Consider the following 16,389-nt stretch of genomic DNA (forward strand, 5'->3'; position numbering starts at 1 on the left):
ATTATTATTATTATTATTATTATTATTATTATTATTTAGTTTTTCTTTATTTTTTCATTTATTTAGTTTATGGTGCTCTCAAGATCTGCGTTACCAGTTAATAGCCAAATGCTTCGTTCTGAATGTTGGCCTTCACCCGTTTTGGTGTGTTGCTGGGTGTACGTTTCAATCCATCCAATAATGTGGCCAGTCCCACTCGTGGGTACGAGCTATGTTTTGAGCCAACAACAACGATGACCTCTAAAGGCTCACTCACACTAGGCCGACCCGACACCGATTTCGTTCTGCCGACTGTCGGCGACAGAGTTTTTTACCTTCGTGTCAGCGACTGTGTCACACTGTACCGAGGCCAAGCTCTCCGCCGACCGTCGGCAGAATGTCGGCGTGGGCACAGTGTGACAGAGGCGCCGACACGAAGGAAAAGACACTGTCGCCGACAGTCGGCAGACCGAAATCGGTGTCGGGTCGGCCTAGTGAGCAGTGCCCTCGTCTTGATATCAGCCTGTTCGCCGCTGGACGAAGGCCTCTCCAAGCGATATCACGCTCACTCCCGTCTGTCAGCCGATCACAGAGCCGACTCCGTCCTTTGTGTCAGCCGCCGCGGTTGATGCGCCGTTCGGCTGCCGACCACGAGGTGACGGGGGTTCGATTCCCGGCTGCATTCAGCAGGGTTGAATTCGAAACCACCCGTGTTGTGTACAGGTCAGAGAACATCACATGGTCGAAATTAATACTGAGCCCTCCACAACGCCGTCATTCGTAGCCCCGGCGTGTTACTTAGGGACGGTAAACCCCACGATTTGATTTTCCATGATGCGTGCCCGTAAATTTTCTATTTTCGTCGCACCAGCTAATTTTCTGCTGACATCTACTTCGTTTCCCTAGGATGGAAGCATGGGCTAAGTTGATTCGACATTATAGGAATAGCATACAGGACACGGACGGAAGGGATAGACCATTCCATTTCGTATGCTTCACTATTCCTAGTCCGTTTGCACCTATTGCGTTAGTCTTATCTGCACTTCACAAAAATCTCTTTTAACCTCACCAACAATCACTTTTTAAAAATTATTAATGCGTTGATTAATGCAAATTGGGGAACAGCGAACAGCAGTAATAGCTGAAATTTCGGCACATAAATGCTTTTTTAAACTCGGGCAAACAGTTACGCTGTTACAGGCATATAACAGATATGCAGCGTGTTCCTGTGCCGCATACACTCGGCATATTATGCAGCACATACCGTGTATTTCTGCGACGACATTCTCGGCTTATTAAAAAAGATACAGTGGATCCGAAATAAAATGATAATTTTTTGCTGACTAACCTGAATAGTACTGACGCCCATCATAACTTGCTGTGATAATTGCTAATGCCATTATAATTTAGCAATCATTCACTATTAAGTTCAAATAAAGAACTCTGAAGCGGCAGGAGCTTGATGTGGACGAGGTGGTGAAACATACTTGAAGAAAAAACAGCGCTACAATGAGGAATAACGTGTACGACGGACAGGCGCTAACGCCGGACAGCGACGGACAGCGCCTGTCCGTCGTACATGTTCTTCTTTTAGTCCGCGTCTTTGTAGCGTTGTTCTTTCTTCAAATAAAGACTTAAGGCTACATGGCGCATGCAGCCAGCTAGTACTCAAAACAACGTTTTGCTTGAAATATGTGTTGTACACCGGTTTTGAGGAATAGATACTAAAAATCCGCAGCGAAATGTTTCGCTGTTTCAGTTGGGGCTGAGCTTGCGAAGTGATAGCTACCACCAGCTTCTCCGCTGTCTTCACTTGTAGCCCAGAAAGAGTTTTCAAGTAAATTAAGGTACATTCATAAATTAAGTTGCAGTTTAACTGCGGTCATTTGTACACTCTAGTATAGCTTCACTTTTCCCGCCATCACTGCTTTGACGTTTCAACAAGAAAGGTGTTATTTCGACGTCATATGTGTACTTACTCAAGAACTTAAACAAGCGTTAAACAGCCTAACTGTAATACATCAGTGTTTACCTTTAACTGCAGTTAATTGTTACATCTTGTAATATCAGTTTTTGAAGAAGTACATCTGTGACTGCGCTATAACAACGAAGATGGCGGCGGCGCGTTAATCAGCTGTGCAAGTGTAGTTGCGTGTGTGCCCGTTTTACTTTCGTGATTCGTGTGTTGTCAAAGTCGCCGTGCCTGCCAGCGCTGCATTTCGAAACGATGACTGTTCACGCCGAGTAAGACAGGAGCGATGGTGGACGAAACTGCAGCGGATACGTCTCGGCTGGCTAAATGTGGCGACGATCTCGGCTACAACGAAGAGACACTCGGCTCCGCCGCCAATTTGTTGACAGAGTTCACGAGTCACGTGTATCTCGGTCAGTGGGAATGTGCTCGTGCCTGTGCGCTGACCGTTCTGCGGGCACCGTTCACGTCTCACGAGCAAAAATGGTTTGTGAAGGAGTACATTCGCGGAGTATCGGCGCTACCTGCAACCTTCAGGTATATTCCGGTGGTCGTTGAATACGCCCCCTTATTCGATGCTTCACGTTATGATATGTTGTATGACGGGGCTGTGATTGGTGTTGTCTGTGAGTCCGCTGTAGTGTCTATAATCTGCGTGGCTGTCGTCAACGTCTGCCTAGTTCGGAGTGACTGTCGTTAGCGCGATCGTGTCGTAGACTTCGTGGCTAATTGGCAAGCACGTGTAGTGTCGCTTATCCGTTACCTTGTGTCAGCGATTGCCTCTGTGTTATTTTTATCTTGGCACCATTTTACAGAGGTACCGTTAGACACATTTAGCAGGTGTAGCTGTGTCGCTCTGTGACAGAATCTTGCAGGGCGAAGTTTATACCGTCAACACAGAAGTACAAACAGAACGTACAACACACAAGTACAAACACAGAAGTACAAACACAGAAGTACAAAAGAAAGGTACTGCCCCGCAATTTGTTTTTTATTGTCTGAGTCATTCGCCATTTGCGCAAATTATACTTGCGTAATGTATCCCTGGCTATATTTGTTACACTGTATATGATTTCTATGCAACCTTCGTCTAATTACACAAGTGAGGGAACGCAGCTGAGGAACCTGCTCGAATATTGCTTATATTTGGACAGCACTGTCAAAGTATTTTAATACTGTCAGGTTACCATGAAAGAGTGACTGCATGAAGTGCGGAACAGGCAGGGATAACACGAAACACCAGCTGTCGGCACATACTATCGGTTTACTTGTGCTCATTTGAATGACTGCATATTGCATGTTCTGCATTTTTTGCGTTGTCTCAATAATTTACACTGTGAAAGTTGTAATTATGAAGTTAGAATTGGCTGAAGTACGTTGTTGCTGTAAAAATTAATTCCTGATAGCGTTAAGTATTGCTTGCAAATTTGGTGAGAAAGAAAAATCTGGAAAGGTTTGGTTAACACATCCTGTGACTATATTTTACTGCAGCAGACATTGTTATGCTTAATAGTTAAATTCTACATGCATTTAATGTTTTGCTTGCTTTCTCCCATGGGTACAACCAGTGGGTGCTGGAGCTAAATACTATGTGTACAAGCCATTGTGATGTTTAGTGAAGGCTACGTAAACAATCCCGCTGTCATCTCTCTCAGCTACCTGCTGCCTTGGCTGTGGAGGTCTGCTGAGCAGAATGTTACAGATTTGATTCCTGGCTTCACCAGCCCACATTTCGTGGGAGCGAAATGCAAAAATGTTCATGTGCTTAGATTTAGGTACACATTGAAGAACTCCAGCTGGTCAAAACTAAACCTGAGCCATCTTTTACAGCGTATCTTATAGCCAGAGTATTTCTTTGAGTTAACTCCAGTTAATGAATCAGTCAATAGCTTTGCTCTGCTCTCCCATTCACAAAATTCAGGCACATCTTAGCCTCATCCGTTCTTCCTTCTAATGCATGTTTAGCTCACACAGTGTACTTTCCTGCTCACTAGTTATCTGGTTATTTCATTATTTTAAACATAATGTTCTGAACGTTAGATAACTTGAGCTGGAGGAAATTGCCCATAGGTAGTTTATGTATGCTGACTGTCACTAGAGGTGCTAGCTACAATTTCTGTTTCGGTTGCCGATCTTGCACTGGCACTGCTGCAAGAACAAAAGCTTTCGCCTGTGCCTTGACAAGTAAAGAAAAATGATGCAGATCCCACACACTGTGGGAATCGATGTAAGCGAAGTTTTCTGTGCTGTTTGCTTTGATTGACGATAATTAGCAGTGATGTTGGTGGCTAACGTTTAATTTCATCAACATTTTGTCCAACGTGAGAGTGGTGAGTTGAGGTTAAATGTTACCTTGCGTGCTCCACTGCTGTTTGTCTGCGTAGTACACAGAACACATAGGGAGAGTTGTGTGCTTGAGACATTGTTCTACATCATATTTCATAACCTCTGAGAGGGTTGAGCATTGTCATTGCTTCATATGGCACGTCGCATCATGGCAGAAGTATTAAACTTGAATTGGATTATAGGACTGTACATGCCAAAACCACAATTGGATTATGAGGCACGCAGAGTGGCAGACTCCGGATTAATTTTGACACCGTGGTGTTCTTTAACGTGCCCTAAATCTAACTGCACGAGCATATTTTATTTTGCTCCTGTCAAAATGCAGCTGCTGCTGTCAGGATCAAATCCACCACCTCAAGCAAGACCATAGCCAGAAAGCTGTTGTGGTGATCACAGAAGTGTTGACTTGACGTGCGACCGCTTCCGTAGTGTTGCCTAGACCCTGCGTTTTTAATTAATGCGGCTCTGCTTCTGAACACCCTGCGTAAGTTGTCTGCTAGACATATTTGCATGGTTTTATTTTTCATAAATAGCTGAAACGCATTGTACCATACTTCTGCATTGGTTCTATCCATTCTCTACGTCCTCTACCCCATCCTCTCTTACATTCTGTCTAGCTTCCCTCTGGACTTGCGCGTTAGTAGAAAGGCAAGAGCTTGCGGGGGATCACGGATAATTACCCGCCATGGTTGCTCAGTGGCTATGGTGTTGGGTTGCTGAGCACGAGGTCGCGGGATCGAATCCTGGCTACGGCGGCCGCATTTCGATGGGGGCGAAATGCGAAAACACCCGTGTACTTAGATTTAGGTGCACGTTAAAGAACCCCAGGTGGTAGAAATTTACGGAGTCCTCCACTATGGCATGCCTCATAATCAGAAAGTGGTAGTGGCACATAAAACCCCATAATTTAATTTTTAATCACGGATAATTACAGCTATTAAGAGGCTAATGTAGTAACACCCAAGGAGCTCCAGAGTGCATTGTGCACATTCGATGCAGTGCAGTCCAAATGAGTTTCTCATGTCTCTTTTCTTCTCTGTCATGCTCCTTCCATGTATATACATGCTCTGAACCACCCCCTGATGCGGTGTGCCAGACAGCAGCAGCAGCAGTGGAAAAGTCAAAGGAAGAGGCAAAGAAAGCTTTGCTTTAATAGAGTGACAGTAGTAGATTGTAGGGGAGTTTGGAAGGACAATGCCAGGGAGGGGGTGGGTTAGGGAGTCCAATTAGCTCTTAGGCATTTACACTACAGTGCGCTCTTAAAGGGAAAGAGCTGGTAATAAAGTCGATATAACAGAACTTTATTGATATTACTACTCTACTTTAGAGATAGAAAAAAAATATCTAAATACAGGCTGATATGTATGCATCAATGAATAGTCTGGCTGTAATTGGTAGCCAAATACTAAATATGTGTTCCCTTTAACAATAGGATATGCTGTACATCAAGAGAGAAATGAAGCTACTGGTGGAACTTATGCCTCTGGCAGTGGACATCTGGCTTTGTAAGCAGGCTCCTTTTGCAAGCCTAGAAACCAGCCTTTTTAGCCACCAGCAGTACCTGTGCACTTACTTGTGTCATGCTGAGCTGGACTTAGAGTCAGAGCCCAAGTTAGTCTTAGATCTGGCAGAACAGCTCTGTGTTTGCAAAGGTAATGCTGATAATGATCTACAGTGTATGCTTACATTTTGTGATAGTCTCTGTAATGCCAATTTCTGAGCACATGTACAGGCCGTGATTACTAGGTATTTCAATAAAAGTTAATTCCACCATAGATATTCAATTTTTCATTCAACTCAACTATTGGGTGTGTGTGTATTTAAACATGTATTTCTTGCCCAAGTGGCATCAAGTGCCTGGGAATCAGCTGTACTTCCAGTGATAGGAACATAAGAGTCTTAAAGAGATAAAAATTTCCTCACAGCTTAGGCATGTGTCTCAGAATAGCGAATGTGCTCTCACCGTGTGTGTTGGCAACTATGGCAACAGACTTAAACCTCGCACTATTGCGGAATGCAAAAACGCCTGTGCCCCACCACTCAAATCCAGGTGAATGCCAAGGAACACCAGATCGTTGAAATTAATCTGGAGTTGTCCACTGCAGCGTCTCGTTGTCAAGGGTCTGTATTCTTGATTGATCAGTCACTTCCAGGGATACTTTCACATATGCATTAAGTGTTGTCTGTTGTGATGCCTCGCAGGAGTGATAGGCGTTCTGCTTGCTGGCTTAGCCAGTCAGCATCTCCAAAAAATAATAAATCCATAATACGATGACAGATTTTGCTTTAAGGTGCTAACATTATGTGAAACTGCATCTGCGGTTGTACACGCCAGGATAACACCTGATAATGGAAAAGCTAGCAAGTATAACAATGTCTAACTTCCATTGATGCAAAAGTGTCAGATGGCCCATTGAGTGACAAAGCCAGCGTCTGTCGTCTGTAGCAGCAAAACGGCACCTAAAATCGCATTGCCATTGGCTGTGACGCCACGTCACAAGCAAGCCTCGATGGAGCAGAGCGGGTGCAAGGGATGCCTTCTGCTGCAATAGCGGGCCAAGTGTTGTGTGAGGGGAGAGGGCATCACCGAATGCCACATCACCCTTGCTCTCTCTCTTGGAAGTCAACACGCAGTCCCCATATCTCTCTCTCTCTCACCCCTTCTAGGCTTAGCTGCTGCACATGCCTGCCGGCCTTGGTGGCCACTGCTGCTGCCTCGGTTTCTCTTCGCACAGGACGTCGGTGGCATGTGGTGTTGGCACTGCAGGCTGTTGCGGCTTGCTGGCTCGGGCAGCACGTACCACTATGGTACATTACTTGCAATGCAATGCTATAGCTTCCTGCATGAGGCCGATGACGCTGCTCAACACAGTGATCACTGCGGTTGGTGAACCAGCATGATACACATATAAGCTATGTTCTTCGGCATTACCTTTTTGCCCTGTAAAGCCATAATGTCTGAGAGGGATTGCATAAAAAGAATGTGATGGCTATTTTTGAGGACAAAATTTTCGTAATACGTGTATGTGCGTCATAGAGAAAGGAACAAACACAACCCCCCCAAAAAAAATCGGTTATCATCCTCTTTCTCAAAAAAACGTGCTAACGCTGCAGTATGACTTCGCATAGTCACACTGCACAACGTTTATACATCTATAAAAGTTGTTGCTGCATGCTTGGACCAAGCGCTATTCAGAACAAAGATATCTTTAATCCAGCACCTACCACTGCTTAGGACGCCCGCACAGTTCGTAAATGGTCGCTTTGCTGGACAAGTATGGTTCATACTCTAAGGTACTAACCAAAACTATCTTATTCATGGGTGTAAACCTCATCCACCGAACCAAGTAGTTATGCAATGTAATCTGCAGCTAACAGTTTGACCGCTTCTCAAAGTGTTACAGCACAGCTCCTATCTTAGCAGAACAGTACCCACGCTGTTATGATCATCGCATAAGTTTCATTGCTCCTAAGCCGCAGCTTAGAACTAGAAGATAATGCTGCAATAAGGTCACATTAGTGAATGGAACTTTCAGAAATACGCAGTTGATCTCCGAGGCTGATTGAAGGCTCAAACAGTCCGGCCATACCAACTTAAACCACTTCAGTTTGTCTCATAGAACCGTTTTCCACTTAGAAGACGCCACGTCACACTAAATAGACCGCGCTAGCGCAGGAACAAACACCAGAAACCAGCACCGAGCGTACACCTGCCATGCAAAACGGAGTGCTCGCCCAAGCCAGCATGCCGACTGCTCATAGAGGGCGCCACTGCGTAAGCAATATGGTGGCGCCCACGAAAAAATGGTGTATATATGCAGCCTGTGCACAACGTGAAGACAAGCTCCTAGCACTCCCCGGACAAGAATGCTTTAACAACAAGGACGAGCGTTTTTGCATTGCCGAAACAACACATTGCTTGACTGCTGACAAAATTTTTTCATTGCTAAAGTGTGCAGCCACTTCGCATCAAATTAGGCTATCATCCTTATGCTATATTTAAAAGTGATGATATTAAATAAAAGTAAAATTTGGTTTATGAATTGATGCATATATATAATGTATGTCGATGACCAAGTTGGTACATGACTTGGAAAAATGGACAGCACACTATCGTGTGTCTTCTTGTGTGCAGGCCAGACTTGTTTGTAAGTCGCCTATCACTAAATCGTGCTTTCAGCATTGTGGGCATGCTATATTCTAGATTTAATAATACAGAAATGAAGCTTTGCGCTAGAACTTCGATAGTATCATATGATGCAAGTTTCACTCACTTTCAGTGACCTGCTGTACGACTTGTTTGTTGAGGTGTTTGGAAGTAACTTGCGATCATGGTATTGTAGTCATCACGTGACGCATATTATTAATTGATCACACTCGGTAATCGATGAGGCAGACAGTCCGAAGCAGGGCTGCTTCCTGTTTAGAAGCCTTTGTGAAAATTGCAGCATCTGTAGTTTGCAGTAAAATAAGGGCCAGCTGGTAGCTCCGAGAGATCTGAAAACGTTGTGTCTTCTGACACTATTCTATTCTCAGAATTGCCAAGACGTTTAGTTAGATTGGGCTCTCCGCAAGCAGCACATGTTACGACTGGTTAGGTGAGCCTCAACTAGACAACTGGCCACAGCCTTCTAGTGTTGAGCTATCGGGCAGCCACGTGACACTCTCTCTATGTCCATAATTATCCGCCAACTTCGTTCTTGATACCTTAACTCACTCTCTCTATGTCCATAATTATCCGCCAACTTCGTTCTTGATACCTTTTATGCACGTCCCTCCCCCCCTTTTCGTTTCCATCACCCCCCTCCCCTTCTTAAAATTATTTTCCATTGGTCACTTTCACACTCAACATTCATCGGGTTGTTGAATGGCCCGGCAGCCTAACATTCCTGAGTAGACCATAAATATGATCACTTAGTGCAAACAACGAAGGACGGTGTCCCCTTGTTCCCTTCCATCCTTCCTTGTTTGTGCAATATGAACCTCAGCATTATGAACCGACTAGGCCAGCAACATGTACTTCTGGCCATTTACCTACGTGCCCTCCCGCCTGTTTGTTGTGGCAGTTTCTTAGCTTCCCTGGCCCAGCACCCCCATCCTTGATATATTTTGCTGTGCGCAAATCAGCGTTCTGTATGTCTTTCTTTCTTAACCTGTTTCCTGCCCTGTTTTAAAGCAAAGCTTTCTTTGCCTCTTCCTTCGACTTTCCCACCACTGCTGCTGCTGCTGATGTGGCTGCAATGCACGCCATGTTGAGGGGTGGTTCAGAGCATCTGTGTACATGACAGGAGCGCGGCAGAGAGGAAAGGAGACGCAAGAAACTCATTTGACCTTTGCGCTGTGTCGAATGTGCACAATGCCCTTTGGAGCTCCCTGGGCATCGCCAAATTAGCCTCTTGACAGCTGTAATTATCCATGACTCCCTGCAAAAGCATTGCAAAAAATACAGCGCTTACCTTTCTACTAACATCCAAGTCTAGTGGGAACCTAGATAGAATAGTAGAGAGTAGGGGGGAGAGAAGGCAGAGAAGGGTAGTACCGGCACAGTCTCGAAACGAGTGAATAACAGCCTTGCCACTCTTTGCTCGCAGTTCCCATAAAAGGGGGGGGGGAAGCGACTGACAGCGGTTGCGGGCAAATAGGATAAGCTTAAGGTCAGTGTACACTACAGTATGTTTGTACTATTTCTGAAAAATAAATACCATGCAAATTTGTCAAGCGGACACTTTGCACCGGACATGCAGAAACAGAACCACATTGAGGTAGATTGTAGGGTCCAGTCGACGCTATGGAAGCGATCACACATCAAATCAGTCAGTTCCCGCGGCAGTAGCTTTGCGTCTATGGCATTGCTCAAGGTCGCAGGTTTTATCACAACCGTGGCAGCCGCCTTCGATGGGGGAGATCACATAACATCAGGTTGAGAATAAAAACAGGAACAGCGCAACTCGGGACGAGCGAGTAAACAGGACAGAGCGCTGACTAGCTAGTCAGCACTCTGTCCTGTTTACTCACTCGTCCTGTGTTGCGCTGTTCCTGTTTTTATTCTAAAGATGAACCAACCAGCCCCATTGCACACACTGCTAACATCAGGTTATTGCCTTAAAGACCCCCAATATGATAGTAATGCATAAGGAGTGGGTAGAGGTATAATTAATGGCGTATACAAAAAAAATTATTGGTTAAATATGGCAGTTATACAATCAGAAAGTGTAGATGGACAGGTGGCTGCAGTGGTGTCTTGTGGAAGGCCATTCCAGTCTACGGCTGAGCAAGAAAAGAATGATGCAGCAAACGTAGTATGAGCACGTGGACGGGCAACTTGCAGGGGATGACCAATACGGAGTGAAATGTGTGCTGGAGGGCTGATGTAGGGCGGAATACGAAGTTAGCTGGAAAAGAAAACTTATGGAACAAACACATACTGGTGATTCGACGACAACAAGCTAAATTTGTTAGACTGGATTTCACTTTTAAAGATGATATACTGGTATTTTATGAATAGCATGAATGAATGAATCTAGTAACTCGATTCTGTAGTGATTCTAGTGAAGTTATCAGATAGATTTGGTTAGGGCTCCAGATGGGGGATGCATATTCTAGTTTTGTTCATACCAGGGACTTGTATGCGAGAAGTTTCACATTCGGTGGAGCATGATGCAAGTGCCATATTAAATAACCAAGGATTCTGTTAGCTGATGATATGATGTTTGTGGCATGTGCATTCCAGGTTCCAGACTTCACACAAGGTTACGTCCAGGTATTTGTAAGAACTGGGTAATGGTACTGTGACGCCAGAGATTAAGTAAGGAAAACGTTCGTGCACTTAAATTTAGGGACATGTTGAAGAACACCTCGCTGTCAAAATTAATCCAAAGTCTGCCACTATGGCGTGCCTCATAATCCCATGGTGATTTTGGCATGTACAACCCCATAATTCAATTAAAGTTTAATACTTCTGCCACGATCGAATTGTCATGTCAGGCAATGAATATGTTCAACCCTCTCAGAGGTTATGAAATATGGTACACAACAATGCCTCAAGCAAACGTCTCTCCCTGTGTGTTCTGTGAACTACGCAGTCAAACAGCAGTGGTGCACGCAAGGTAATGGTTAACATCAACTCACCACTCTCGTGTTGGACTAAACGTAGATGAAATTAAATATTCACTGTCAACATCACTGCTAATTATCGTCAATCAAAGCAAACAGCACAGTAAGCTTCGCTTACATCGATTCCCACAGTTCATGGGATCCGCATATCTTTTTAATTCTTACCAGCATGTACAAACTAGCCTAACAGCAAGCTCTTCTTAAGTTTAATAACATAATGAAAGTCAGAGACAAGGAAAAGAAAAAGAAGAAAAGAAAAATGGGGTGAGGGGTGCTTATTATGCGTATCCTAGACAAGCAAGTCACATTATTTCCGGAATGCTTTTCTTCCACACAGCGTGGTCGACGATTCGATCAAGTCCCAGAAATTACAAGCTCTTCGACGACACGAAGGCCTGGTAGGGAGCAACAATGCTCCCAAGTTTTATGCATGCATTTGTCCAATCTTTATCTGTGTGTGGAATTTTTAGTGCTGATCTTCCCTCAGCAGTTCTGCTTAGCGCGAACCAGAATAAGGGAAAGGTGCACTTTGAGTGGGGCTGCATTGTTCTGTGCATGGTAGAGGGGATCGCCCCCATGACAACCCCCCCTTCATTTCGGACTGCCACTAGCCCTTGCCTTGCTTTCACATTTAAGCTTCCCCTTTCACCCATGTCACTCTTTCGGAGCTCACCTCCTGAAACTTTCCGTTCCGTGAGAAATGGGGGAAGTGGTGGGGGGGGGTTTCGTCAGAAAATCCACAATAAGGTAAGGTAGAGGTGTGCCTTGAGAGGGTCCGCAGTGTTCTGTGCATGGGAGAGGGGATCACCCTCACGACTACTCCCGCCCCCCTTTATTTCGGACCGCCGCTAGCCCTTGCCTTGCTTTCACATTCAAGCTTTCACTGTCAAGCTTTTCCTTTCATCCATGTCACCCTTTCAGAGCCCATGTCCTGAAACTTTCCGTTCCGTGGGAAAGGGAGGAAAGGGGAGGGGCGCGCAGGCAGAAAGTTTCGTGGTGGGGGTGAGGTTCGACCCCTCTCTACTCCCGGCTATGACAGTGTCCTTGGATGTTATTTTTCTACATCCTCAGATGTATTATTCATTAGTAACTACAACATGACAGAAAGACAGTGGACAAGAATGAAGTGAATCTTGTTATTGTACACCTTATTAAGCCTGTTCTTCAAAATTTGTTTTTGTATATGAAATGAATACGAAAAAGGAGAAGGAAAGCATTGAAAGATAGATGTATCAGTGCTTTTTGATAGCATCAATGTGCGACTAGGTGGCAGGTTATCTTCTTGCTGTTTTTGGCAATAACTTTTTATATCAGAAGAAATTCTGAGCTGTCTGGGTGTTCCCAAGTATACCGTATATGAAACAGTCAGTTTTTGGCCTTCTGGAGCTGAAATAATGTTACATTTCACTCTTGGAGAAGATATTTTTGGTGATACTAAATCTCACAGAAAGATTAACTAGCTTTGGCCTGTTTTGGTGCTGCCTGTTATTAATGGTGCTAAAGATGCAAGTAATAAAAATATAGACAACTAAATTTTCTGCTCACAGAAATATTTCTGTCTGAGGGTTAAACTTCGTATATCAATCAATCGATTCATGCACTGCAAGTCTGGGCCATGAGGAAATCACTTTCTTATGTATAACCGGTTCCATAATCTTCATACAGGTGCACACATTAAAACACAGTTGAACCTAGATATATAACATATATAGATATAACGAATTGTTGAATATACGGAAGGAAATACAAAAATTTTTCTCATCTATATCAGCACGTAACAAATATATGTTCATAATGAATATCAAATGTAATGAAGGTATTTTTGTGTCAGGTGTGTCTTCGTTATAACAGGGTTCGACTGTAGTCAGGTAACTGTTGTTCTGTTATCAGGTAACTGTTGACAACATTGCATCTGCTTTATTTTTCCAGCACATGTGCCAATCCCCTCCTGCTATCACCAAACCACCTCAGCTGGCTTGCTGCCAAATTCCTAGAGGATCATTGCGATGAGGTTTGCTCTTTTATGGTGTTTTCCTGCCATTGACTTTGCTTTTCTTATGTTTAATACAGCAGGTGACACTCCTTCTTTTCTTATATAGCAAAGAACATCAACTTTGGCTCATGATGCAGAGTTAAGGGTCCTTCTCTGCACAATTGGTGGAGAACTTCCTGATGCCTGTAGACAGGTTTGTACAATACCTTCACACTTGCATTGACAATGTATATTATATTTGTTTCAACAAAGCATCATGTACTCTATCTCTTTAGACCTTATACATTTAAGGGCTTTTGATTTCTCATGTTAGTGCTTTATGTGTGAAGGATACTACAATATTCAGAACACTTACCCGAGACAGAAGGTGTTCGAATTATGTCAAGAAGAACGCTTGTGGTGTTTTGTGTATGTTCTGTGCTAATCTAGCTTAGGTGTTATTTTTATGTTGTAGACATAAGTTATATTCATATCTTTGTGATGGTGGTAATGATGAAAGAAACAAAGCACATGCGTAGTCAAAGCAAATAGTAATTGCCTTTGAAAAATTTGGTATACCCATTGCAGTCACCATCATGTACACATAGGTTTTCTATTATATGTCTACCACATTTCTTTTCTGCCCAAGGCAAGGGACGTCAATCAGTTCGTTGAATAATGATGATATCAGTTGCACAACACTTTGCCTGGGGCATAAGGTGTGCTCTAGGTTCCCTCAGTGTTTATTAGACTGGAAGAAATTTGTTTTCTAACTTTGAGATTGTTCATTATTAGAGCGAGATTGACTGAAAATAAAGTCGAAAGCCTGCTTACCATACTGTTACTGTTTAGCACGATGCATTCAGCAAGATGTCCTTGCCCTAATTTACATTCTGGCAAATGTATTGTGCCGGTTGGTTCTAAATTACTCAAAATGTAGCAGACATGGCAAGGCAGTGCTTGTTTTTATGTACTCTTCAGTGATTGTCCTTGTCCTATGTTGTGCTGTTACATTTTTAGCATAATACTACGGTCACATAGGGTACCTTCAATTGCGATTGAGCCCGATTGAGATTGATTGCAATCAAAAGTGTCCCATGTGACCAGGGTATTATGTTCCAGCCTGCTGAATTGTGCCTTGCCTCTCACTTTTGTTAAAGGAGTTGTACGAGGCCTACTGTTCGCCAACACCAGCGTCAGACCATGAAACAAGCAGTGTCCTCTCTTCGAACTGCCTTTTGTCACTAAAGGACCTGTTCCTCGAGGACCCCTCGAGAGCCAGTCTTTTGGCTGAGCACATTTCCCAGCACCTGGGAGGAGCAAGTGTCATCACCCAGCAGCTGTGGAAGGTGCACTTGGACGCCCTACGCAGCTGTCTGGAACGGGCACAGGAGGCTCTCTCGGCGTACGAGGAAGTCCACGACAAGCAGAGGTGTCTACTTCTGAAGCTCTTAGTGACACTTCCAGACCCATTGGCAGCACACTGTGTGGGTAACCCTGAGGCAAGTGTCTTGCAGTATATTGAATTGGCCTAGTTGGTCGCACATTGCTTTTGCTATGTGAGACTAAATAAATGGACACCAAAGGGAAATTAAAGTGGAGCTGCAGCAGTAAACTACACTTACACAACACCAAGAAAGCCACTGTTACCATGAGAGGTGGCTTTATAGTTGAGAATAGAGGCTAAAGCAAAAGATTGGCGACAACACTGCCTTTACAATTCCTTACCAGCTCGTCATGACATCATGACGTCTGCTTGAGCTTACTGAAATCTTTTATCAGTAAAGATGGACTACATTATACTATTCTAGAGGACCCTGTAACGAATTAGCTTGTGTATTATTTTAACACCCGAAGTGCTATTCTAGAGGACCCTGTAACAAATTAGTTTGTGTATTATTTTAACACCCGAGGTGCTGCCTCAGTGCTGCCTCAGTGCCAGAAATGAACGAAGCCAGCTGCAAAGTCAAAAACACAAAAACCACACTATATATTAACAAACGTCAAACAGTGCTAAGACAAAACTTTAATGTCAGTTCACTGAAGGGGTAACAGAATTTAAGCAGAAAGATGGAGCATGCAACGAACTTCGCATGCTTAAATCAGTTGGGCTCAATGCCGTCGCCATTAATTGAAAGGACCAATTACATGGCCAGAATTGTTCTCAACAAAAACGTTGGAAGGAAAAAAAAGTTTAATGGGTGCAAGTTTCTTCTGTGATCATCATCATCATCATCAGCCTGGTTATGCCCACTGCAGGGCAAAGGCCTCTCCCATACTTCTCCAACAACCCCTGTCATGTACTAATTACGGCCATGTTGTACCTATAAAACTTCTTAATCTCATGTGCCCAACTATTTTTCTGCCGCCCTCTGCTACGCTTCCCTTCCCTTGGAATCCATTCCGTAGCTCTTAATGACCATCGGTTATCTTCCCTCCTCATTACGTGTCCTGCCGATGCCCATTTCTTTTTCTTGATTTCAACTAAGATGTCGTTTACCCGCGTTTGTTGCCTCACCCAATCTGCTCTTTTCCTATCCCTTAGCGTTACACCCATCATTCTTCTTTCCATAGCTCGTTGTGTCGTCCTCAATTTCAGCAGAACCCTTTTCGTAAGCCTCCAGGTTTCTGCCCCATATGTGAGTACTGGTAACACACAGCTGTTGTACACTTTCCTTTTGAGGGATAGTGGCAGCCTGCTGTTCATGATCTGAGAATGCCTGCCAAATGCACCCCAGCCCATTCTTATTCTTCTGCTTATTTCAGTCTCATGATCCGGATCCGCGGTCACTACCTGTCCTAAGTAGATGTATTCCCTTACCACTTCCAGTGCCTCGCTACCTATCGTAAACTGCTGTTCTCTTCCGAGACTGTTAAACATCACTTTAGTTTTCTGCAGATTAATTTTTAGACCCACCCTTCTGCTTTGCCTCTCCAGGTCAGTGAGCATGCATTGCAATTGTTCCCCTGAGTTACTAAGCAAGGCAATATCATCAGCGAATCGCAA

General features: G+C 44.0%; 1 protein-coding gene across 1 annotated transcript in view; it reads left to right on the forward strand.

Annotated features, from left to right (window-relative positions):
* The first annotated feature begins 2,094 nt into the window (after positions 1-2,094).
* The window catches only part of Sptz (zinc finger FYVE-type containing 26 spastizin), a 183,896-nt gene continuing 169,601 nt past the window's right edge, over positions 2,095-16,389 (forward strand). Inside the window, exons 1-4 of the mRNA XM_050180184.2 lie at positions 2,095-2,488; positions 13,340-13,421; positions 13,510-13,596; positions 14,543-14,884. Coding sequence (XP_050036141.1) covers positions 2,238-2,488; positions 13,340-13,421; positions 13,510-13,596; positions 14,543-14,884 — 762 coding nt within the window. The 5' untranslated portion in view covers positions 2,095-2,237. The remainder of the gene's footprint in view (positions 2,489-13,339; positions 13,422-13,509; positions 13,597-14,542; positions 14,885-16,389) is intronic.

This window comes from Dermacentor andersoni, chromosome 7, assembly GCF_023375885.2.
Source record: "Dermacentor andersoni chromosome 7, qqDerAnde1_hic_scaffold, whole genome shotgun sequence".
NCBI classification, from domain to species: domain Eukaryota; kingdom Metazoa; phylum Arthropoda; class Arachnida; order Ixodida; family Ixodidae; genus Dermacentor; species Dermacentor andersoni.